The sequence below is a fragment of the Manihot esculenta genome, chromosome 7, assembly GCF_001659605.2.
Source record: "Manihot esculenta cultivar AM560-2 chromosome 7, M.esculenta_v8, whole genome shotgun sequence".
In the NCBI taxonomy this organism is placed as follows: domain Eukaryota; kingdom Viridiplantae; phylum Streptophyta; class Magnoliopsida; order Malpighiales; family Euphorbiaceae; genus Manihot; species Manihot esculenta.
This window is the reverse complement of record NC_035167.2, coordinates 4,591,753-4,615,236: the sequence shown is the minus strand read 5'-3', so window position 1 is coordinate 4,615,236 and position 23,484 is coordinate 4,591,753. Positions and strand designations below refer to the sequence as shown.

The 23,484-nt window shown below is 36.5% G+C and overlaps 2 protein-coding genes across 7 annotated transcripts; both read right to left on the bottom strand.

Moving 5' to 3' along the window:
* Positions 1 to 7,122: 7,122 nt before the first annotated feature.
* LOC110618583 (magnesium-dependent phosphatase 1) lies at positions 7,123 to 9,579 on the bottom strand. Its single transcript, XM_021761745.2, has 4 exons — positions 9,316 to 9,579; positions 8,272 to 8,443; positions 7,606 to 7,722; positions 7,123 to 7,427 (listed from the first exon to the last, which is right to left on the bottom strand). The coding sequence occupies exons 1-4, from the start codon at positions 9,429 to 9,431 to the stop codon at positions 7,251 to 7,253; spliced, it is 582 nt and encodes a 193-aa protein (XP_021617437.1). The 5' UTR covers positions 9,432 to 9,579; the 3' UTR covers positions 7,123 to 7,250.
* Positions 9,580 to 9,971: 392 nt separating this feature from the next.
* Positions 9,972 to 21,900, bottom strand: LOC110618415 (probable ubiquitin-like-specific protease 2A). 6 transcript variants are annotated; one of them, XM_043958474.1, is made up of 18 exons: positions 21,670 to 21,900; positions 21,234 to 21,320; positions 20,912 to 20,998; positions 20,638 to 20,825; positions 20,321 to 20,411; positions 20,165 to 20,214; positions 19,192 to 19,389; positions 19,036 to 19,111; positions 18,399 to 18,507; positions 18,065 to 18,130; positions 15,797 to 15,928; positions 14,504 to 14,704; positions 14,347 to 14,407; positions 14,175 to 14,268; positions 13,800 to 13,890; positions 12,068 to 12,188; positions 11,030 to 11,440; positions 9,972 to 10,484 (listed from the first exon to the last, which is right to left on the bottom strand). In XM_043958474.1, exons 1-18 carry the CDS (start codon positions 21,848 to 21,850, stop codon positions 10,134 to 10,136), a joined length of 2,595 nt encoding a protein of 864 aa, XP_043814409.1. In that variant the 5' UTR covers positions 21,851 to 21,900; the 3' UTR covers positions 9,972 to 10,133. The 6 variants fall into 6 exon arrangements, with proteins under 6 accessions (XP_043814409.1, XP_043814411.1, XP_043814410.1 ...); XM_043958476.1 differs by having other exon boundaries at positions 18,399 to 18,483; XM_043958475.1 differs by having other exon boundaries at positions 20,912 to 20,992.
* Positions 21,901 to 23,484: the final 1,584 nt, after the last annotated feature.

Genomic DNA, 23,484 nt, shown 5'->3' with positions numbered 1-23,484 from the left:
CTGCCTCCAAGAACCGCCAAAGTCTAACACACACATTCTCAACATATCTTCTATGGTCTGGATGGTCCTCTCTGACTGACCGTCTGTCTGGGGATGGAAAGCAGTGCTGAAATCCAATCTTGTACCCATAGCAACTTGCAGACTCCGCCAAAACCTGGAGGTGAACTGCGGTCCTCTATCTGAGACTATCGACACTGGAACTCCATGCAGCTTGACTATCTCTTCTACATAGATCTGCGCTAACTTGTCCACAGAATAGTTGCTCCTGACTGGTATGAAGTGAGCAGATTTCGTTAGTCTGTCCACAATCACCCATATGGAGTCTAGCCTGTTGGACGTCGCCGGTAACCCCACTACAAAATCCATAGCGATGTTCTCCCATTTCCATTCTGGAATCGGCAGTGGGTTAAGCATTCCAGCCGGCTTCTGGTGTTCTAGCTTCACCCTTTGACATGTCTCGCAGGCTGACACAAACTGTGCCACGTCCCTCTTCATTGCTGGCCACCAATACACCCTTCTCAGATCTTGATACATCTTGGTGGCTCCAGGGTGAACGCTATACCTCGCACTATGCGCTTCCCTCATAATGTCTTCCTTCAAACTACTATCATCTGGTACACATAATCTCTTACCATGACGAAGAATCCCCTCACTGTCAAATCTGAACTCTGCACTGTTGCCTGACTGAACAGTTCGGGCAATCTTCACTAACTCCGGATCTTCGTGCTGTTTCAGAGCCACTTGCTCTAGAAACACTGGTGTAACTCTCATCTGTGCAATCAAAGCACCTATACCAGATAACTGCGACTGTAGCCCTTCATCCATGAGTCTGTAAAAGTCCTTCACCACCGGTCTTCTCTCTACTGCAATGTGGGATAAACTGCCAAGTGACTTCCGGCTTAAGGCATCAGCTACAACATTAGCCTTACCCGGATGATACTGGATCTTGCAATCGTAATCACTGAGCAATTCTACCCACCGTCTCTGCCTCAAGTTTAACTCTCTCTGACTCAAGATGTGCTGCAGGCTCTTATGATCCGTATAGATCTCACACTTTACCCCATAGAGGTAATGCCTCCACATCTTAAGTGCAAAGATAACAGCTGCCATCTCAAGATCGTGTGTCGGGTAGTTCAGCTCGTGCTTCTTCAGCTGTCTAGAAGCATAAGCTATCACTCTGTCATTCTGCATTAACACACAACCTAATCCCACTCGGGATGCATCACAGAACACTGTGAACTCTTCATCACTACTCGGCAGAGCTAACACCGGGGCTGAAGTCAACCGTCTCTTCAACTCTTCAAAAATCTCATCACAATCCTCTGACCATACGAACTTCTGATTCTTTCTGGTCAGTCTGGTCATAGGAGCAGCTATCTTCGAAAAGTCCTGCACGAACCTCCGATAGTAGCCTGCCAAACCCAGAAAACTCTTGATCTCTGTCACTGTCGTGGGTGTAGGCCAATTGGCTACTGCCTCTACCTTCTTGGGATCTACTGCTATTCCTTTCTCTGATACTACATGTCCCAAAAAGGCAATGCTCCTTAGCCAGAACTCGCACTTGGAGAACTTGGCATACAAGCCATGCTCTCTCAAGGTTTGCAACACTATTCTCAGATGCTGGGCATGCTCCTCTGCATTCCTGGAGTACACCAAGATATCATCTATAAAGACGATCACAAAACGATCCAAGTACTCCCTGAAAACGCTGTTCATGAGATCCATGAATGCTGCAGGGGCATTAGTCAACCCGAACGGCATCACTAGGAACTCATAATGCCCATATCTGGTCCTGAAAGCAGTCTTGGATACATCTCCTTCCCTGATCTTCAACTGGTGGTATCCGGATCTCAGATCTATCTTAGAAAACCAATCTGCTCCTGCCAGCTGGTCGAATAGATCATCGATCCTGGGTAAAGGATACTTGTTCTTGATAGTGACTTTGTTCAACTGTCTGTAGTCGACACAAAGTCTAAGAGGTCCATCCTTCTTTCTGACAAATAATACTGGAGCACCCCAGGGTGAGGTACTCGGGCGGATGAAACCCTTAGCTACCAAATCCTGTAACTGCTCTTTCAACTTTCTCAACTCTGCTGGTGCCATCCTGTAGGGAGGAATAGAGATCGGTCTGGTACCGGGCATCAACTCTATCTCAAACTCTATGTCCCTATCAGGTGGTAGTCCTGGAAGCTCTTCAGGAAATACATCTGGGAATTCTCTAACAACTGGTACTGAGGATGGTTCCCTAACCCGACTGTCTAGCTCTCTCACATAAGCTAGGAACCCCTGACAACCCTTCCTCAACATCCTACGAGCCTGGAGGGCTGAGATCAAACCCCTATGTGTCCCTCTCCTGTCTCCTCTGAAGACACACTCTGACCCATCCTGGTCTCTGAGACTCACTACCTTGTCCCTGCAGTGCAAGGTCGCACTATAGGTAGATAACCAGTCCATCCCTAGAATGACATCAAAATCTGTCAACTCTAGAACCACAAGGTCAGCTGGAAGGCATCTATCCTCTATCAATACTGGACTGAACTGACAGACTGACTCTACCAATGATGGGTCACATCTAGGTCCACTGACCCAGAGAGGACACTCTAACTCGGATACGATCAACCCCAATCTCTCTGCGGCTCTAGAAGAAATGAAAGAGTGAGAAGCACCGGGGTCCATCAAAGCATACACCTCAGAACACCCAATGATGAGAGTACCTGACACCACTGTGTTCGAAGTGTCTGCCTCCTGTTGCGTCATGGTGAAAATCCGTGCTGGAGCTGACGGACCTGCACCTCGGGAACCCATCCCTGATGAAGAGGTTGCCCCTCTTCCTCTACCTCTGCCACTGCTTGATGGTCGGGCTGAAGCTGCTGACTGTACGACACTACCTGAGGTCATCTGCTGGGATGGTGTAACCAAAGTCGCCTGAGGACATTCCCGTGCATAATGTCCCTCCTGCCCACATCTATAGCAGGCTGTCGATCCCAACAAACAAGCTCCTCTGTGCGGTCTCCCACACCTATTACAAAGTGGAATATCTGTGCCAGAGCTGGAGCCACTACTCATTCCCAGACCCGTCTTAATCCTGTTCCAGAACTTGCCTCTCTTTCCTCTGAATTTATCCCATCTCTTCTTGCTCGCACTTGCCGTACTCTGTGAGGAGGAACCTGGTTTAGCACCAGAAGACTGTGCCTTTGATTGCTTGACTACTCCCTGACTTATGGCACTGGCCTCCATCTTTCTAGCAGCATCCACAATGGAGTGGAAACTCTCCTTCTCCGCGTGGAGAATCAAGGAGAAATACCTGGGGTGAAGCCTCGTGGCATATCTCTTTGCCTTCTTCTGATCCGTATCACACGCCTGACCCACATATGGTAACAATTCCAGGAACTTATCTGTATACTCATCAACGCTCATCTCCTCCGTCTGTCTCAACTGTTCGAACTCCACAACCTTAAGCTCCCTGGAACTGTCAGGAAAAGCCCACCCAGCAAATTCGTTGGCGAACTCTTCCCATGTCATACTGTCTATTCTGGGGTCCACATAGTTCTTGAACCATTCTCTGGCTTTCTTGCATTTTAATGTGAACCCTGCCATCTCAATGGCCCTGCTATCATCTGCTCCCAACTCACTTGATATCATTCTGACTGCACTGAGATACTCAAAGGGATCATCTCCCGTATTGAATTTAGGAGCATCCAACTTTAAGTATTCCGTCATCTTCACCTTATTTCCCCCTGAAGAACTGGGTTGTGCGTCAACAACAGGGGCTACTGGTTCAGGTGGTGGTGGTGGAGGTACTGTTTCTCTGGATTCAGGCGATGCTGAACTTGGATGAAAAGGTGGGGGTGGATACATGTGATATGGTGGATAGAAGGAAGGATAGGGCATATACGGCATGTAGGGTGGATATGGAGCAAAGCTGGAGTAAGCCGACGTGCCTCCCATCGGATACCCTGAGCCCTGTGGAAAGGGTGGATAGCCAAACCCCGAGGCCTGTGCGCCTCCCTGGGACTCCCCCATACCTTCTTCTGACCTTCCTATACCCATACTTACATCTCTACTCTGATCCTCCTCCATAGCAACTCTCTCTTCTTCTTATCTTCCCCCTCTGCCTATTCCTCTTCTGCTCTCGTCAGAAGACCTTCTCGGGTCTCTTGACGTTCCCTCCCTGCTTGACCTGTGAGTCCTTGCCCTTGGCAATGCAGGAGGACGAGCAGCTGTACCCTCACTTTCAGGTGGGATTCCAGTCAATCTCGCGGATCGACGAGTTCCTCGCATCTTACCTCTCTCTCTGGAAACCAACACATAACACATAACAGAGCACATAAGCAACACATATAAAAGAATGCACATGCATCATGGCATTGCACATCATCAGATAGACAAGACTAACATCCTATCCTAGTGGACATGTTTTCCTATTGTGCTTGACCCACTACACCTCTATGAGCCCAACTCTATCTCTATAGGTCCGACCATGTGAACCTAGGGCTCTGATACCAATCTGTAACAGCCCGGAAACCGAACTGCTACCGACACTAGGATCCAGATCGACTTAAGGTCGCCGGGACCCGTAGTAAGCCTGCTCTATGGTCTGTGTACCTGTGCAATCCCATACATGATCATACATTTTCTGTCAAACTATTAAAACTTTTCTTTCCTCCAGGGCTTAACCTGTGCATGCACTATTTCTGATCTATCAACTCATAATGTTAAGCCTGGTTTTCTCATTTTCATAACAATAAAAGAAAACATACATAAAATGATCATGTGAATACCAAAAGGGATTACAACTCTTATAAGTCAAGCACAAAGCTACACACTATACATTATCTCTTTACATGCACATGTCCACACTAGCTATTACATAACTCTTCTTCTTGCAAACCCTGCTGGACTTCCTCTAAACTCTGAACCTGCAAACCTGGGGGATAGGGGAGAGGGATGAGCTATACAAGCCCAATGAGCAGAACTATAAACCATAGTTTGAAAACATGATCTCATGGAATGCATAACAGCACATCATCTCAGGGATAGACATGACCACCAAAAATCCCACTGGAAGGATGCCTGGCCTAGCCAGGTCTTACAACCTCAATCTGCCTGGCCCGGCCAGGTCTTACAACTCTGCCTGCCTGGCCCAGCCAGGTCTTACTATCTCTGCTGCCTGATCTAATCAGGTCTTACCTACAGATGGCTGCTTGGCCCGGCCAGGTCTTATAACAGAGCTTGGGCTATTGGAGTTGCCTTGGTCTATCCACAGCCTTATACACATCGTATTATGCAATGCGTCATCTTCGTGAAACTAATGCAAACATCCTACTATACTCTTATGATGCATGACATATGCTCAAAGCAGTGTAGTTCTGAAAAGAGAAGTTCCACTCACCTCTGGCTGACTCTGTACTAACTCTGCAGGTTCTGAAACAGTGCTCACTGCTGCTCTCTGGGGTTCCTCTGGTCCGTACCTACACAGGTGGACTCAAATGAGGGACCAAACTAACTCAAGAACATCTCTAAGAAACTCCCTAAAAACCCTCTACAAGATCCCCAAACAATCACATAAAACATGCAAAAGAAAGCTGGACAGGGCACTTTCGGCGGCAGGTTCGGCGGCCGAAACCCCTCTCCAGAGACGAAACTCATGCATGTTCGGCGGCACCTTCGGCGGCCGAAGGTCTCGTCCAGAGACGAAACTCACACACTTTCGGCGGCCGAACTCCCTCTTTCGGCGGCCGAAAGTCCCTTTCTAAACCGAAAGCCTAGCTTTCGGGGGCAAGCTTTGGCAGCCGAAACTGCCTCCACAAGGGGTTCGGCGGCCGAACCTTCCTTCGGCGGCCGAACCTGGTTTTGCCCGCTGGGCAGAACCCTGCTCTGTTTCATGCAAACCTTTCCCCCAAACTTACCCAACATGCATATCAACTACTCCCAACTAGCACATACCATAAAATAGGCATAAAAAGGCCTAAAACTCACTTATAACCTCAAGAAACATATCAAACAACACTTATAACACAAAATCATGCAAAACCTCAACCAAAACCCTATGCATGCATACTAGCCATACAACTCCCATAAAACCGTCAAAAATCAGTAAAAGAGGTTCTGGATCTTGACTTACCTCTTCCAAACAAGAGATCAAGTGATCCTAACGTGGAGATATGGAGAAATCTCCTCACAACTCTCCAAACTTCAAAACTTGGTTCTTTTGCTCAAAACTCTCAAAACCTTCAAAAACACATGAAAACTCTTCAAAACCTTACAAGATTTGAGCAAGACCATGAAAGTCAACTAGGGAGGGTGTTGGACTCACCTCTGTCTGAAGATGGAAGCAAAATATCATCCTTCCACTGACTTGGCGCCCTTTTATAGGTGGCTAACCAGACCACCTTCGGCGGCCAAACGTGAATCCGAAACCATGCAAGGTTCAGCGGCCGAAAGTCACCTTCGGCGGTCGAACTTGCCATTTTCTCCCTTGGCTCTTTTCTTTCAAAAACTCATTTTTCTTTAACACTTCAAAACATGTAAAACTCTTAAAACAAGTCAAAATACAGCCGAAAACATATGCATTATCCTTCTCGAGGGTTCCGACACCCGAGATTCCACCAGACGACAGGAATTCTGAGGCCGAACTCGAGCCGGGTATTACACTAGATATTTTAATAAAATATTTTTTCAAGAAAAAAAAATTGTTATTTCTAAAATTAGAGACTGATCAATTATGTTTTATAAAAATTATTAGAAACAAATACATTTTAATCATGAAATGAAGGAATTCTTACCTTGATTTTAAAGTTTTACGCACGTCACTTATTCTAATTACCTATATATACATTTTTAACAAGAGAATTGAGGAATCCGGGGATATCAAATCTCATGTTCAACTCCATGAATTTACCGCCGGATCAAATCCGTGGTACCCAAATATATTTTCTTACGAGGTGTCTTTAGAGGGCATTTTAAGCTGAAGGCTTTTTGCTGATTGAGCTGCTGCAAGACAGAATAGGGAAAAGGACTACAGGGGAAAAACACATCTAACCACAGTTTCTGCATAGACATTTGCAGCTTCTAGTAACAACATGCTGTGAACTGCAACTGCTGCTATTTTAAACAAATCAATAAACACAGAATAAAATCATGTACTTCATTTTTAATTCTCTTTAATTACTCTAGAAAGTATATACCACAACAAACACTAAAAATGGCATTTCTTATCTAAATTTTCAATGTCATAAATATCCATTCCTTCAATCTTGCTCTTTCTTCTTCTTAGATGAATCTGACTTTTGTGAAAATTTCAGCCATCTTTGCTTGTTCTTCTCAGATGTAATGACATTTTGAGAGAATTTTGTGAGCCCCTGTCTCAATGCTCCAAGATTGACACCATTACCAACTAGAATGCTAGTCGCTCCCATCTTCGAAACCTGGCATTCTTATTTAAATAAGTGATAAGCACCGCAAAGGGATAATAAATTCTTAGTAGTTCATTACAAATTCACAAGAACAAAAGGCTTGACTCAATATTGAGATGCCGCTCGTTAAACAAATGGCAGGATAAAATAAAATGTCAATGAAGAGAAATTTAAGAAAGGCTGCTTTTACCGCTTGGATGTTCCTATCCTCATCGTCAAAAAACAGCATCGAGTTAAAGGGTACCCCAGTCCTCGAATGAATCCTCTGGAAATGCTCAGTCTTGTGAGTCCAACTGGAAAATATCTCCTGAATAATTTAAAACGAGTAGGTCACTGTGGAAGCTACAAATAGAGATGGTTCCTGAATTGTAAATTTCCTTAATGCTTAGTTCTTCTAGGAATCATGCCAATCACAAAGGCAAGTCAACACATCTGCTATTCAGAATATAGTTTGAACAAATTGATGCTGCTCATTTCAAATGACCATAATAAATGGAGCCAATCATTATTATCGCTGTCACTTTGCGTTTTAAAGCTTCCATGAGCATTTGTAAATACAAGTCATATTGCTACAATGACGCCACCTGAACAATGCACACAGTTCTGAGATATTAAAAGAAAGAAGAGATAGAAAGAGCAGTTAAGCGTGCATCAGTTACAACCTCCTGTTGCCACATCTTCCTTATTTTTGTTCTGCGATCTGCAGAGCATGGAACTCTGCTGGTCATGCTCTAGATAGAGTTATAAGATTACTTGCCGACTTTTTCCATTTCATATGCTTCAATGGCAAAGAAACAAAAAGGCATGCAGTATGATTAGAGAGAAAAATTAAGAAAAGTTTTTGTTGTCAACTCACCTGCACAACAAACATTGATTTGATGCTCAACTTTTCAAGGAATGTTTTTGCAATATCTGGGGTAGGTGATCGTGAAGCAATAGCCATATCGATTCCCTTGTCCTTGAGTGCATATAATATGCCTTTAGCATGGGGATACAAAGATGGCATTTCACGTTTTGAACGACATTCACTGTAATTACAAGATTCAAACTGGCATTAGATCTCAAACTAAATATATATTCACAGAGGAGGGCGAACTACCATTGGATGACAACAAAATCAAGTTTGTTACATAGTTTTGATGGAAAGCAAAGATGCATCGCTCATATACAGTTATAAGAATCGCTGTTTGATATTAGTGTCTATGCATAACTATGATGCATACATGCACACATCTACAAGTATCAAAATCAAAGAAAATGTGGCAAAATAAACCAAGCTGCCAAAACTTAGAAACCAAAACTCCATAAACTCCTCTCAAATGAAAATCCAGAACTTGAACATGGCATTGAAACAAACCATAATCTAAGCCAAATAGCAGCAGAGGAAAGCACAAAGAAATTTCATATCTCTCAAGCCCTAGCTGTTAGTTTCTTTCCTTTCTGTTCCATGAGGTCAGTGATGGACACAGCATATACACTTAGAAGCCCAATGCAGAATTTACATTCAGGGGCCAAAGTAATTCACTAAGCAGCATTTATTCTTGAGACCAAAGTGTACACCTAACATGTTAGTTCAATATGATTATATTAACCTAATTATAATTTAACTAAGAAGTAGATTTTAAGGGTTACTCCTAAATTGAACAACTATAAATGGCCCTGCGTTTTCAACCAACAGTACATGTGACAAACAAAACTAGCTTCAATTGGAGCCAGATAAGAAGTACCCAGAACAGAAACACCGAAAAAAAAAGGGGGGGAAAACAAAAGGAAAGCCATAAATCATTGAGAATTTTAGCATGGTAGATGATAGATTTCAAATACCTGAAAATTCATCTTTACTTAACCAATTACAAAAAGTCCCGTGAAAAGATGCAAACTTGGAGATGAGAGAGAGTACCAGTAGAAAGGCCAGAGAGTGTAATCGAGGTCGAAGACGACCAATTTGGGCAAAATTTGAAACATTCCTATTATCTGCATGGCTTCAGCTTTCACCTTCTCCTCTCCCATGGCCATTGCTTGTCCTCCTCTCTTGGTCGAAATACGCCAAAGAGAGATTACGCCAGATATTTTTTTTGTTCAAAAGCTCTTTCACCCAATTGAAACGACCAGACAATTCAGAGACCTTATAATAACCATGACTTGCGAATTATTTGGTAAACTATTATTGAATCTCTTTGAAAATAATTATTTACTTTTTATTTTTAATGGAAATATTTTTTTTCCTTATGAAATTGAACTTTTAACTATTTTAATAGTTTTATCCAATATTAATTTATGTTAACATCATCTAAAAGACCAGTTAAAATAAAATGATAGAATAAATAATTAAAATTGTAGAAATTAAATACTTGATATCATTTAATAAGAATGTGAAATATAATAAAAAATATTTTATATATTAATTATTGGATATACATTTTAGATTAAAATTATATATTTAAAAGAAGGATAAAAGATCAGAAATTTCCCTTTTTTTAAAATGAAAGCTTTTCAACTTAAAAATAATTGAATTTTTTTATTTAAAAAAAATATTAAAAAATTAATTAAATTAAATTTTTACGGAATCAGCCAAACGGAGGATATATACTATTAACCAAGCCCCTGTTCCCATCATATAATGCCTCACAAGGAAAATTGTATATCTTTCACATGCAAATTGCATTTCTTTTTGCAGCCTCTTCATCTGATTCTGAAACCAAATCTCATTGCTCCTCATTACATTATTTTTCCTGGGGAGATGTTCTCTCGATTTCCTTTGAGCTCTTCATCGGATGAGGTAGCATCATTTCCAGTATGCAAGCCCTTTGCCTCTTGAGAATCTTCAACGATATAAGCTGAAAGGTTTTCAGTCGATGTTGAAGAAGATTCCTGTCCTGCAGTTTCTCTTATATTACCAGAATCATGATCATCTAATCCTATTTCTGATGATTTCTGGGACTCGCTCACAGATGTTATGGAACTTGAGTTGACATCATAAAGTTCCTCAACCTGCATATAGTTCTGTTTCCAAGACTTTTTTGCATCCGACAATGAATCAGAGATTTGCTCACCAATTTCTTCTGCCTTCTGTTTTCAGGAATAGCAAAAGTTAAATTAGTCTCTCGCAACTTTGAAATAGAATCAGAAAGCTTCTCTTTAACTGCCCATGGTTCTCTCATTTCTGCCAAAAGTTTCCGCAAAAATGGAATGGTCTGTCAACTCTTATGCCTTACAATGATGAGACATCATGTTTTGGTGAAACACAATTAACTCTCACCAAAATGCAGGTTCCAAAATAAGCAAATTAATCTCCAAGGAAAGAAATGGAAAGGAAGGTAGCTAAGAGTTTCTCAGCTAATGTAGCACAATGAATCGCACAGCCAATGTCCACATGTCTTCTGTGGCAAACCACAATCAGGTGAACAGAGATGCAGACACAATAGTGCTTCAAATAATCATCCCTCAATCAACAATATACAAATTCAGATCAAAATTCCACATTGTAAGAAGAATAAAAAATAACCATAGAAGAAGTGATAACAATATTTCTAGGGCTTAAATGTTCTTTTTTTTTCTTGTAGAGACAAAATTTATGCTGTAAAAGTCTTGACAGGTTAAGAACAAGTTATTACCTCTACTGGTGACGTGAAACTTTGATGACATGCTCGTGAGCAATTTCTACTATAAAATAGTCTAGCACTGGTTTCTGGCTCAAACTCCCTGGATTCCAATCCTGGTTCTTTTAATTTTTGTGGTACCACACTCAAAGAAGATGCTGATGTAAGTGTAATCTCATTCCCCAGTTCGGTATTAGGACTAGAAGGATGACCCTCGCACATTTTCAGAGAACTATATTCCACTGTAAGGAACTCTACTCCAGTTTCTTCCTCATTTGTACTTGCAAAGTGGGAGCAAGGATACTTATCAACAGATTCCCCTTTAGGAAGTTGCTGAGACTGATCTTCAATAATTTCACAAATTAACTTTCGAATGTGAGCTCGTTTAAGAGAAGCCTCCTCAGGTAGAAACCAATTCCTATTAAACTGTGCACAGAAGAAAAACAATCAACAAGTATTTAACAAATAAATGGAAAAAAAAAATTGAGAAAGCATTGCCAAATGCCCATACGAATATAATAATGGCTGCGTAATTTTATTATAATGTCTTGAATGCAGTCAAACAATGCCAATATCTCTCATCAAAAGCATTTATCATTGGAAGTGAAAAGTTTTATGGTCTTCTTCCCCATAATCCAGTCTAGCAGGATGGACTTCAAGTACTCTCACATCTTAAGAACATTAAGTTGGTGAGAGGCAATACAGTCCCAGTAATAGAAAGAAGCAATATTAGCATTATCATGGGCCAACTCCATTTACAGCTTCATGGTTTCAGCCTCAAAGGCTTTCGAAGATATTTCATTAGCTGTATATTTCTTTTTGTTGTTTTTATTCGCAAATCTTCTCTACTTCTCAGATTAACAAAATCCTCACTGACATGAGGGCAATATAAATATCTGTAACAATAGTTAATGTCACCAGCTAGATCCCAGCTCCAAGGGTTGAAGATATGTAAACCAAGTATCACAATAGTCATAGGTTAATAAAATTCCAAACTTAAATAGACCAATCCAATGCAAGTCAAGAACTGGGTAAAGAAACGAGATCACTTACGAAGTTTGAGAATTCAGTTATCTTGAAAGGGCTGAAGTTAATAGGAACTTCTTCAAGAAACAGTTCCACATAATGGAGCAAAAAAAGGCCACAGTCAAATGAATTTTCTTGCTGCGGGCAACTGAAACAACAAGGTTTAGAAAAGTTAAAGTCAATAGATTTCTCAATTGTACCAAGAAAATTCATGTCTTGATAATTGCATTGACAATCAAGATTGAAAGAAGTTTAGAAAAGATTTTGAACTTTGAAAATAAAAACCCAAAACTTAAAAATGCTAATTTCAAGAAGAATTTTTATCTAAATCCAGATTTAAAAAATTGAACCAATATACTAATTATTTTTATAGCACTGATTAATCTAGCCAGTTACTATGATTTAAGATAAGACCTATCCTATCCCAACCCCAATAAAAATTGCAAAGATCAAACTTGCTTCAGAGTTATGTTTCTATACCATAGTAAGAGTTGAATCACCTGCGCATAGCAGAAATCAAAGACTATTGATCTACCAAACAAACATATCCCTAGTTGAAATAAATTAATCTATTCTATCATTTTATGGAAATGGAAAACATATGTTTAATTGTCCAATTTAGTTTAAAACAACAAAGAGAACACATGTGCGTAGGAAGATAGAACTTTCAACCATTGTTACACAGGTTGAGTACCATTTTCTTTCCATATGATCTATCTTTTTGTCACAGTGATGCCTAAGAATTTGTAGTTAGTGATTCCTAGAAACCAGCTTGCTATGTGATGACTGAATCCCAATTTCTCAAATCAAAATCCATGAATAGCTTGTTCTTTATGACTGTTAGTTGTCCAGGATTTAATATAGTTCCATTGCACCTAGATCCTGAAACCAGCCCTTCCAAATTTAATCCTAGATTGTCTAACATGTCTGAAGCTGGTTCCACTAAAAATCTTGGTTATATTATTATAAGCTATTTGGTTGTAACACTAAGGCTCCATTTGTTAAATATTTTCTGACAAAATAACTTATTTTTCATTGTTTAATTTTAATTGAAAAATAAAATATATCGATAAATTTATATAAAAAAATATTTTCCGTTAACTAACTTTTTTGCGTGCTCTAAATGCCAGAAAACAAACAAATATATAAAAAAAAAAATTAGTTTCCGTCCTCTTGGAGTATGTTAAAAAAAAGTTTTTTTTGATAGAAAAATGAAAAAAAAAAAACCTAGACTTCTTAAAAACTCCATAATTTTGAGAAATTAGTTTCCATCCTTTTGGAATACACTAAAAAATAACTTTCTTCCGATAAAAGAAAAAAAAAAAAAAAAAAAAAAAGAACAAATCTACACTTCTTAAAAACTCCATAATTTTCCATGAAATTGAACTGACAACAGCCAACAGTGACTGGAGATTGTCGATAAAGGGTGAAATAGTGGGTATGTGCCGATGTAGTTTCCTTATAAGCTACTTCTCTTTTTGTGTGAATAGGTATACAGATCTACTTTCATGAGAGGTTTCAGAACTCAATATTTAAACTAGATTTGATTCCTAATCCTATCCCATACACATCTTCCCAAGAAAATCAAATTTCTTCATTTATTCAGAATTAGGAAATTAGTTTGCCATCCAAAGCTTAAGAAAAGGGAGAAATCTAGAGAGAACTACAAAGTAAAAACCCAAATAATCATTCCTATTTTCTTTTAAAAAATGAATTTAGGAGAGCTACATGAAAGTTACTTTGAAACATGAGGCACTACCTCAAGTGGGACAAACGGTAAAAGTGAGAAATTTGAAGATACATTATCCAGAGTGTCACTATGCCTCTCTTTCCACTCTTCACATAGGTAACTGTCAAGTCATGAATAAAAATTATGCGAGCAACCCACAAAATAAAATTATAAGTGCATTTTTGAGACTCCAATTTAAGCAATAGTGCACAAATTTGAAAATTGAAAATAAAATATAAGAATCTTCCCACATTATTTTCCATATTTTTGAAGTACATCCAAAAGAAAGAAGTGAAAAATAAAAATACATCACCTCTTGTTTAACGTTTTTTAGGTGCACCAAATCATATATTGCCAAGTTAACAAGAAGCTGACTAACAATTTGCCTTGGCAATAAAAGGCTACCTTTGAATAAGATTCTTGAGGCCCCTGTGACTTCCTCTAATAGAATCCATGTGCAAGATGCATGATACTTTAAGAGCCCTTCCAGATTCATCATCTGCAATATTGTTAAAAAAGAAATACAGAATTAAGATACCTTGCAAATGCATTAAAACCAAAAGTTAATCACGTTGACCTTGCCTCTGAAATTGGCCACTTCACCCGGATGACAAATGACAATCAAACTCCAGTGAAGGCTGCAAAAAGTATTACGTGGTTCATACTAGAAAGCAGTAAAAAAGGGGATATTTTCCTGTTCCCAACCCAAAATAAATGCATAATTATTCCCACACCTATAATTCACAGGAATGAAAATGTAATCCTTCTCAAAAAGATCCACATTTCTTGTCCATTTATGAACACATTGAAATGCTTGCCTGCCCTCACAAGAATTTCTTGGGTCCTTGTCTAGATCCACAAGCTTCCGAAAGAAAAAGCTATTAAAGAAGTGGAATTGGTGCTGATCCTCTGGTTGAATTTTATTCTTTAAAAATCTGACGATAGGACAGAACCAAAAGACCTGGTAAATATGCGTTACTTTGTAGAAACATAGTTTAAAATCCAACAAAAAAATGACAAGCCTGTGCTGAATAAGCCCCTGAAAACAACAACTTGATAAAATTGTAACAATGCTTCTAACAGGCAAGGAAATATGATAAGCTTAAGAGCTCACAAGGTTCTACTGGTGTAAAAATCGCTTCGCAGTATAATAATTTATAAATGAAATGCAGGAACATCACATATAATTCCTCAAGTCCTTTTAGTTCTCAAATCAACCAGCCTGCTTTATTGCATAATATAATAAAAGTTAACATCTATTAAATCACTAGCAAGAACGTCTAAACAACATCATCTCCTCTGTCATGCTGCCTAAAAGTAGGAGATAAAAATTTATGTCAGTCTAAGAACCAGATGTACTGCCAACTTCTTAATCTAAACAATGAGCAATAGATGTAAACTCCTGGCTTGATTTAGCACCTTGAGAAGTTTATGACATCTCAAAGAAATAAAACTTACCGAACAGCAAACAAAAACAGAGCACAACTAAGCCTTAACACCAACTTAGTTTCCGGTTAGCTCTATGGATAACTCATGTATGAGCAACGTTCAATCTCAGGATTCAGGAACTGACTGAATATCGATAATGCAAAGCAAATTTAGCTTAAATGTCTCTCCTTGAAACCAGTGATCCTTGTATAACTTCTCTTCTTTTGTGCCCGTTTATTAATCATTTCCAAATTCCATAAGGCAAAAGCTCTAATAAGCCTAGAACAGAACTTGTGAACTGCTATGTCCTATAATATAAAACCACAATCATAAAGCAAGTTCTCCAATGCATGAGCTATAACAGGAAACCAATAAAAAAATTGGACAAAATAGACAGGAAATAAACATGAGGGATTGTTAATTTCTCAACATAAGCTACAGCTTCACGAAAGTGTTTTTATATATAAGACTCCAAAGTTGAAACTTGAAACTACATTAGCAGTAATATAAAACAAACACAAAAAAAAGGTTTAATGTAGAATTTAGAAACAAATTCCACCTAATGAAACAAAGATATCAGTTACCTTGTTCATACTTACTTTATATAAAAGTCAATGATAGTATCATTGATGAATGTCTCTGGGCGTAGCAGCTCCACATCTCTCTTACTAATTGAAACAGCATCAGGATCCCCTTTTGGATAAATAATATTTTCAAAAGGCTCATCAAGACTGAAACAAAAGAACTTAAATCAATATGAATCATCAAGTGAAAAGCAATTACTATTACAGAACAGAAAATTAAAGGATACAGCCAGCAAGTTTATGAACATAACTCATATTTCATAAATAAAGCATTTTTTTTTTTAATTTTACTTTTCTTAAAATTAAAAAAAAAAATGCATTCTTGCAAGATTGATGTCTCCAATCAAATATCATGGCTTCACAAGGTTTCACCATAACAGATTAGTATGGGCAAATAAACCAGTAGTCAATCACTAGCCTTGCAGTGCATAAATTCAAGGGCTTCTCACTTGCAAGAATTCCAATGTAACAAAAAGGAAAAAAAAAATAATTATATAACAAATGAGGAAAAAAGGAAATAAAAGTTCACCAAACAAAGCCATCTGCTTTAGAAACAAGCGAATTCAGAAACTAACTTGCAACAGAAAATTCTTACTTTTATAGTCCATTGCTAATGTTTGGTTCATTAATAAACCTCAAGGACTAAAAGTGCTAACTATGGAACAGCTGAAACCAAAGTGCTTTTTTGAGGCAAAACTTGGGTTTTTGTAATTAACCCTATCAATTATCATTATTAGGGATAATGGTCAAAACAACCACAAATTTTATTAGTTTTACCAATTGCATTAGTACCCTATACTTTTTTTCTTAATAATTATACCCAAACTATGGTTATTGAATTAATTGTGTCTTGTCGTTACCAATGGCGGTTAAACTTAATGGTTTTTAATCACACCCCCCCCCTTAACAGTATGGTACAAATTACTGAGAAAACAAAAGATTAAGGTTATAATTATAAAAAATGTAAAGTTGAAGATTCTTTTGTCATTTTTGCTAAAATTGTAAATTTAACATAATCATTTAACTCTCCTTATTTTCAATCTTCTTACAAGAAAAATAACTTTATTATTATTTTTATTTCTTGTACTTTCTTATCTTAACAATAGTAAAGGAAATAATGAGTGGAAAAATATTCTTCATCTTCCTCCCTTTATTTTCTTTTCTTAAATAAAATAGAAGTTCTAATTTGAAATTTTAAAATTATTATATTTCATTAATAATAAGTATTTTGAAAAGAAATAAAATTTTATTTTTTCATAATGAAAAAATTAAATGTGAAAAATAAAATAAAAAATTCTTTTAATTATTTTGGAAAAGTAGCTTAAAAAAAGGACATACCTTTTTTTCCTTATGCTGGAAAGAAGAGAAAACAAAATGAGAGAATAAAAAAATCAATTAACATAAATTTTTAATACAAATGTAAATTAAATGAGAGAATAAAAAATCAATTAACATAAATTTTCAATTCAAATGTAAACTATTTCTTTTTTTCCTTTAAAAAAATAGAGGAACATAAAGAATATTTCCCTTTACATTATTATCTTTCTTTTATTTGAATGAAAGGGAGATAAAAGAAATAAATACGATAATAAAGTTACTTGCAAAAGGATTGAAAATAAGGAGAAAATAAAAAGTTTAGTGTAATTATCAAAAGTGTAAAGTTTGAGATTTTTTTTTTACCGTTTCCCTTAAAATTGTAAACTCATTGTAACTTTTATTTTTTCTTTTAACAATATACTTCACCATTAACAGGAGACTAACAGATATTAAATTTAACAGCGGTAGATAACGGCAAGCAGGATACAATTAATTCATTTGTCATATTTTAGGATATAATTGTAAAAATAAATAAATAAATAAAAGAGAGAGAGTTTAGGGTACAATTAATAAACCGGTAAAGTTTCAGTTTTTTCAGCTATTATCCGTTATTATTATCAAAAACAACTACTAACCAATTGGCTTTATCTCTCTCTCTCTATATAGTGCATATATACTTGAGTTTCAATAAACTTTTGGAGTATGAAGGGGAAATTACATGCTTTGAACTATAGATAATTTTGCCAAATAAATTATACCACAACCCAAAACTTTACAAATGCAATATGTATAACAATAGAAATATGAAAAAGACAAAATAATGATGAGAATAATGTAAGAATGTAACGTTATCCATCAAAACCAAATACTATAAAAATGAACAAAGGCCACAAACTAGGATCATTAATAATACCTTACTAGACTTTAAGGGGTGAAGAAAAAAGGGGAATCAATCCTTTGACTTACACATTCAGACAAGGCTTTGCGATGGCCATGCTGTTTGACATTGAAAAAGCATCATCAACCTTTTCCCTATCAGTAACGCAACAAAGGGGAAAAGGTAGTAATTGAAAAACAGAGAACCACATAAAGCAAAAAAGTTATCAAAATTAGCTTTGGCAGCAACACAAGGGTTCCACTTGAAAGAGGTAAAATTGTGATTGACAGTTCCCAATCATAACGCAAGTGATAGCCAAAATACATAGAAAAAAGAAATAAAATCAAGCTATTCAATCACAGGTCATCACAAACACGTGGCATAAGAAAATAATACTTTCAAAAAGTATTTCTTTGTACTCACTCAAAAATAACATTCCAGATAGATCTGTATCTGACATCCAATGATTTGATTGCTTGCTGTCCTTCAAACCAACATGGATCATAAACTGAAAACGTCAACTTGTCAATGGCTGCACGTTTGGGGAAAAAGAAAAAGGAATATCATTTGAGCTACAGATTCAAAATTTCAAAAACTTTTGGAATGAGATCTTACTTTTTCATGGAATTCTCCAACAGAATTACATTAAATCAGTAATAAGTAAAAAAAATACTATAATTAGGGGATTGTTCATCATATTACCAAAAACGAGCTCAACTATCATCCAAATTTGAGGAAAATCAGCATTTTGAAACAAGTAAAACAAAACAATGTGAACTCCCCACATCAACACATTCAAATACATGGGAAACAAAACATTTCCTTATCCATCAAATCTGGCCTACAGCACTGAGAAATATAAATTCCTTTATGCAAGGTGCTTCTGAATAAATGTCTATAATATAAGTTAGTGCAAACAATGAGCCATAATACATTTCTTAAGTACTTACCCCATTACTAGAAGGGTGCAAGACTCCTAAAATAATAAGTACTTCGTCATTATTAATCATCAACATGTACCAGATAGCTCCAATATTATTTGTTAGCAGAAATCACAAACCTGAAGTTTCATTTGCATTTCCAGCTCCTTTGAAAACATTTCTCTTAAAGAGAAGATTAATTATAGCAGTCTCAACCTACACTCAGTGATATGAGAAATTTAAATTGCGTAAATCGCAAAGTACATAAGAAGAGAGTAAAAGCCAAGCCAACTCACCCTCTGACACCATTCAGATTCAATACTAATAATGTCACTTATTGCCCACTCAACATTAAATGTTCCCTTGGCCCCATTTACAATTGAACCCTCAACTCTGATGTAACTTCTCGAGAAAGTTAAGCGAGAGTCTGTACAATATATGTCTTCATATAGGATAACATCAGGGAATACAACAACTGCATTATTTAAAATATCCTGCGAACAAAAATTAAAAAAACAAGAGAGAGATGAATTCATAAGTTCCATCTCGTCAAACAATTCTAAACAATACACTTTTTAGAATTAAAAAGCACCAACAGCCACTAGAATTGATAGATAAACAACAGGGAATAAAACAGAGAAAGGTAGTTTATCTAATAACAAAAGGACTCAACAAACCAGTATACAATTTGGGTTATTCATGGCCTTTATTTAGGAAGATGGGGGGGGGGGGTGGGGTGGGGGGAGACAAAAAGGAAGCATATCCATGCATATAAGAGTTTAGAACAATCCCCACCACTAAACCATAAATTTACCAAGGACAGTAAATTTTATCAAGAAACATATGCATATTTTTTTACTCAGACTACAGCAGCATAGTCTCCCTTTACCCTTACTGTAATCTGAGACACATTTACCCTTTCAGTAAGCACAGTCACTCTCTACCCTTATCCCTCACTCACCTATTCAATTCATATTTGGTCGCAAACCCATTACTTTTTCTTCTCTAAATGAAACCCAAACACCAGAATACAACTTCTGAATGCCACAAAAGTACTCATAGGTGAAGTGGCAGACTACTTAACATTTCCTACATCAAGGCTTCTTTCTACAATTTTTGTGCATTTTCTTTATGCAGATCTACTTAGCAAAAATCATTTCAAAACTACTATGAGCCCAACCATTCATAATACATCTTTAGGCAGCCATCTAGTGACAAATATTAAAGAACAACTGCATCAAAAGAATTTCTCCCAAAAAAAATACTTACAATCTTATGCCCAACAGAAGAAGATTCCGGTACTGGATCTTTCAATGGAACTGAAAAAATGCAGAGGTTTTAAGTAACAATGTATTGCAATACAAGGCACTGAGAAGAAAATTCAGCACAGGTATGCAAACTTAACAAAATATAGGGAGAACAAACCTTCAGTCTCTTTTAGAGCGGAGATGGAAATTGATGCAGAACTTATTTCACTTCCATCATCATCATCCGAGATCATATGCACTGACTTGTTCTGCAATAATTTGATTAACCAGTTACAGTTGCATGGAGCATATTTTCTAGTATAACAAATTATTGAAATAAGGAGTTCCACATCAGATAAAAACTAAATCAGATTTCAGCGTGCCATGTATGTCCTGCCAGATGAATTTACCACACCAGCATGCAATTTCACTGAAAGTTAAATTGAATGAGAAGAGAATTTCAGCTGAGACACATTAGGCCTAGCATAGGCATACCTCATAATTGGGAGAACCAGATAGCATCATTGCATCCAAACGAGAAGCTTCCTTTACTATACAATCTTCTTGTAGGATGCATATTGGAGGTGAAAGTGAGAGTTTGAGAGGATGGCTTACATCATTAACATCTATATCCACTGATTCATCTCTAATTTCCTTATGTGGAGCCCTTATCCCTCCAGCAACTATATAAAAAAAATACAAAACATAGCAAGTAAAATACAAAATTTCTTGAAAAAAATAAAGAAACTCGAGTAATTGTGTTACTCACATCCCATGTCACCATCAACTGGTTCATTGTCAATAATGATGGGTTCATTGGCATTTTCCTTTTCCTGAGCCCCGGGGCATCCTGCAATTGCACAGTAAAATGAAAATAGCATTCAGCAAAATCGCAACATTGAATCATACAAGAGTTAAGCCATACTGATTCATCACTTATTGGCACCTATATCTACTGATCATCACTAATTTCGTTTTGTGGAGCCTTGTCACTCTAGCACTATATAGCAAAGTACAAAAAAATAACACTTAAATTACATAAAAATAAATAAAGAAAGAAAAAAAGAAACTAGAGTAATTATGTTGCTTACTTCCCATGTCAATATCAACTGATTCGTCGTCAACAACGATGTGTTGGATGGCACTTTCCTTTTCTTGCACCCTGGTACATCCTGCAACTACACAGTAAAATGAAGAATAATGTTCAGCAAAATCCTCTTAAATGACAAAGCATAATGCAATATTTAAGTCACACTGGCATAAAACGAAAATTTATAGAAAGAAGATAGATGACTAAACATGCGGACCAACAATTTGAAACTGCGCAGTGGCAGTGGTCGCATTTCTTATAAGTGAACACAGAAAAAGCCAAAATTTTCTCATCACATGAAAGATCACAATTCGATATCACTCCCATTTTGCAGCACTTCTCCATCCACAAAGGAAATCAAGCACAAACACAATTTTTTTTAAAAACTTCTGAAAAAAAAAAAACCAAAAGAAAGTATAAAGCAAAGTAGCACTTACAATACTCAAGGAACTTATACTTGGTGATAGGAGAAGTGAAGTTACGCTTCCTCTTAGGTTTTGCAAATTTGCCGAGAAACTTCGAAGAGTCCTTCTCAACACGGTCATCATCCTCACTGAAGTCTAAAACGCTTAATCGCTTGGCGGAAGAGACACGCCAACTCGGCGGCGGCCGGGTCATGACTCTAGCGAGAGTCAAACGTCCGAGTCTAAATTGACAGTTCCCTTTTTACTTCGTTTTCTGGTTATTACAACTCATAATAAATAGGGTGAATTACTGTTAAATCCTTAAATTTTTAATAAATTAATTAATTGTCCCATTTTTAAAATCATTCCATTAAAACGTATTAATATTTAAAAAATCTAACTTTTTAAGTTTTTCTATTAAAATAGTTAACTTTCTGTAATATTTATATTATTTAATTTCTATATTTTTAGTTCTATATTTAATTTATATAATTTTAAATATTTATATTATTTAATTTTTTTTAAATATTTATATTATTTAATCTTTTGGGAAGTGCGAGATTCCGAGTTGGTTTCTTTATATATATATATATAATTTTATCATTTATATCACATTATATTTTTTTTAAAAATTATTATTTAATTTTTATGATATAAAAAAATTTATTAATTTTTTAATTTAAAAAATATATTAAAACTTGTTTAATTTTTTATTAAATTTTTTATTATTTAATTTCTATAATAAATAATTTTAAAAATTTTATTAATTAATCTATTAAATATAAAAAAATATTAAAAAATATTTTTTTATAAAATAAATGGAGCCTAATACTAAATAATTAAAATTAATAATAGGATATTACGTTAAAATTTATAGTTTCAGATTAAATTATAAAATTTTACACAAAAATTTAAGATATTAATATTATTTTGATATTTTAAGTAATATATTATATTTACTGGATTATCTAGTAGTATAGGATAACAAAATTTTATTTTTATAGTTTTTAAATAAAATTTACCACATATTTATTTATCCATTGAATTTTTTAAAATTAGTAAATTTTAAATAAAAAAAATTTACTCTTTTCATTAAACTAATAAATTTTTCATAGTTTGGAAGTTGCTAAAAATTCATATTACGAAAACCACAGGAGATAAATTATAATTTATATTAAGTTATTTTTTAATAAAATAGTATTTACTTTGTATAAAACTAAATAATGATAAAAAAAACATTTTTTAATAAAAATAATTGTTAATTTATATGATTGGTTAATTTATTCCCTATTTGTTTTTCAAAGTAAAAACTCATTAGATTGTATAAAGGCTCATAGTCTACAAGGATAAGAGGCTGAATGCTTGATTACCAATTAAAATTTCAAAGGTCAAGTGGAAGCCCAATCAAGAAAAACTCCAACCTAAAGTAAAAACATAAAGCTCCAGACCCGAATGAATCACAAACTCGGCAGAGCTCTAAGCCACCGCCAGGTCGGAGGGACGGTATGGCCGAGACATGTGCCGTACCGGCGATCGGAAAATATTTTGAAGGAGATGAAGGTGCCGCAGCGGTGCAGACGGTGGTGCCGCAGCAGTGCAGTCGCGCTAAGCCAATAGTGCCCTATCAAAAGGAAGCTCTTGACTCTGCCACCCACTCCTTGCTCGCAGAAGGCTCAACAACCATGGCCAGTGTTACTCCTTCCATAAATAGTAGAATCGAGACGATTTTAGCAACACTCACTTAAGCATCAAGGAGGGGAAGAAGGCAAAATTGAACATCCAAGCTATGAGGATGAGGGGGCTAGCTTGAGGTAGGAGACTCGCATTCATCAACAGATCAAGAGAAGA

Coding starts and splice junctions, on each gene's coding strand:
- LOC110618415 (XM_043958474.1), bottom strand. CDS start 21,850: ATGACCCGGCCGCCGCCGAGTTGGCGTGTCTCTTCCGCCAAGCGATTA. Junction 14,408..14,503: donor TTCATTCCTGTGAATTATAG/GTGTGGGAATAA, acceptor TACTTTTTGCAG/CCTTCACTGGAGTTTGATTG. Junction 12,189..13,799: donor TACCGTTTGTCCCACTTGAG/GTAGTGCCTCAT, acceptor TTGTTGTTTCAG/TTGCCCGCAGCAAGAAAATT.
- LOC110618583 (XM_021761745.2), bottom strand. CDS start 9,431: ATGGCCATGGGAGAGGAGAAGGTGAAAGCTGAAGCCATGCAGATAATA. Junction 8,444..9,315: donor ACTCTCTGGCCTTTCTACTG/GTACTCTCTCTC, acceptor TTGTAATTACAG/TGAATGTCGTTCAAAACGTG. Junction 7,428..7,605: donor AGGATAGGAACATCCAAGCG/GTAAAAGCAGCC, acceptor TAAGAATGCCAG/GTTTCGAAGATGGGAGCGAC.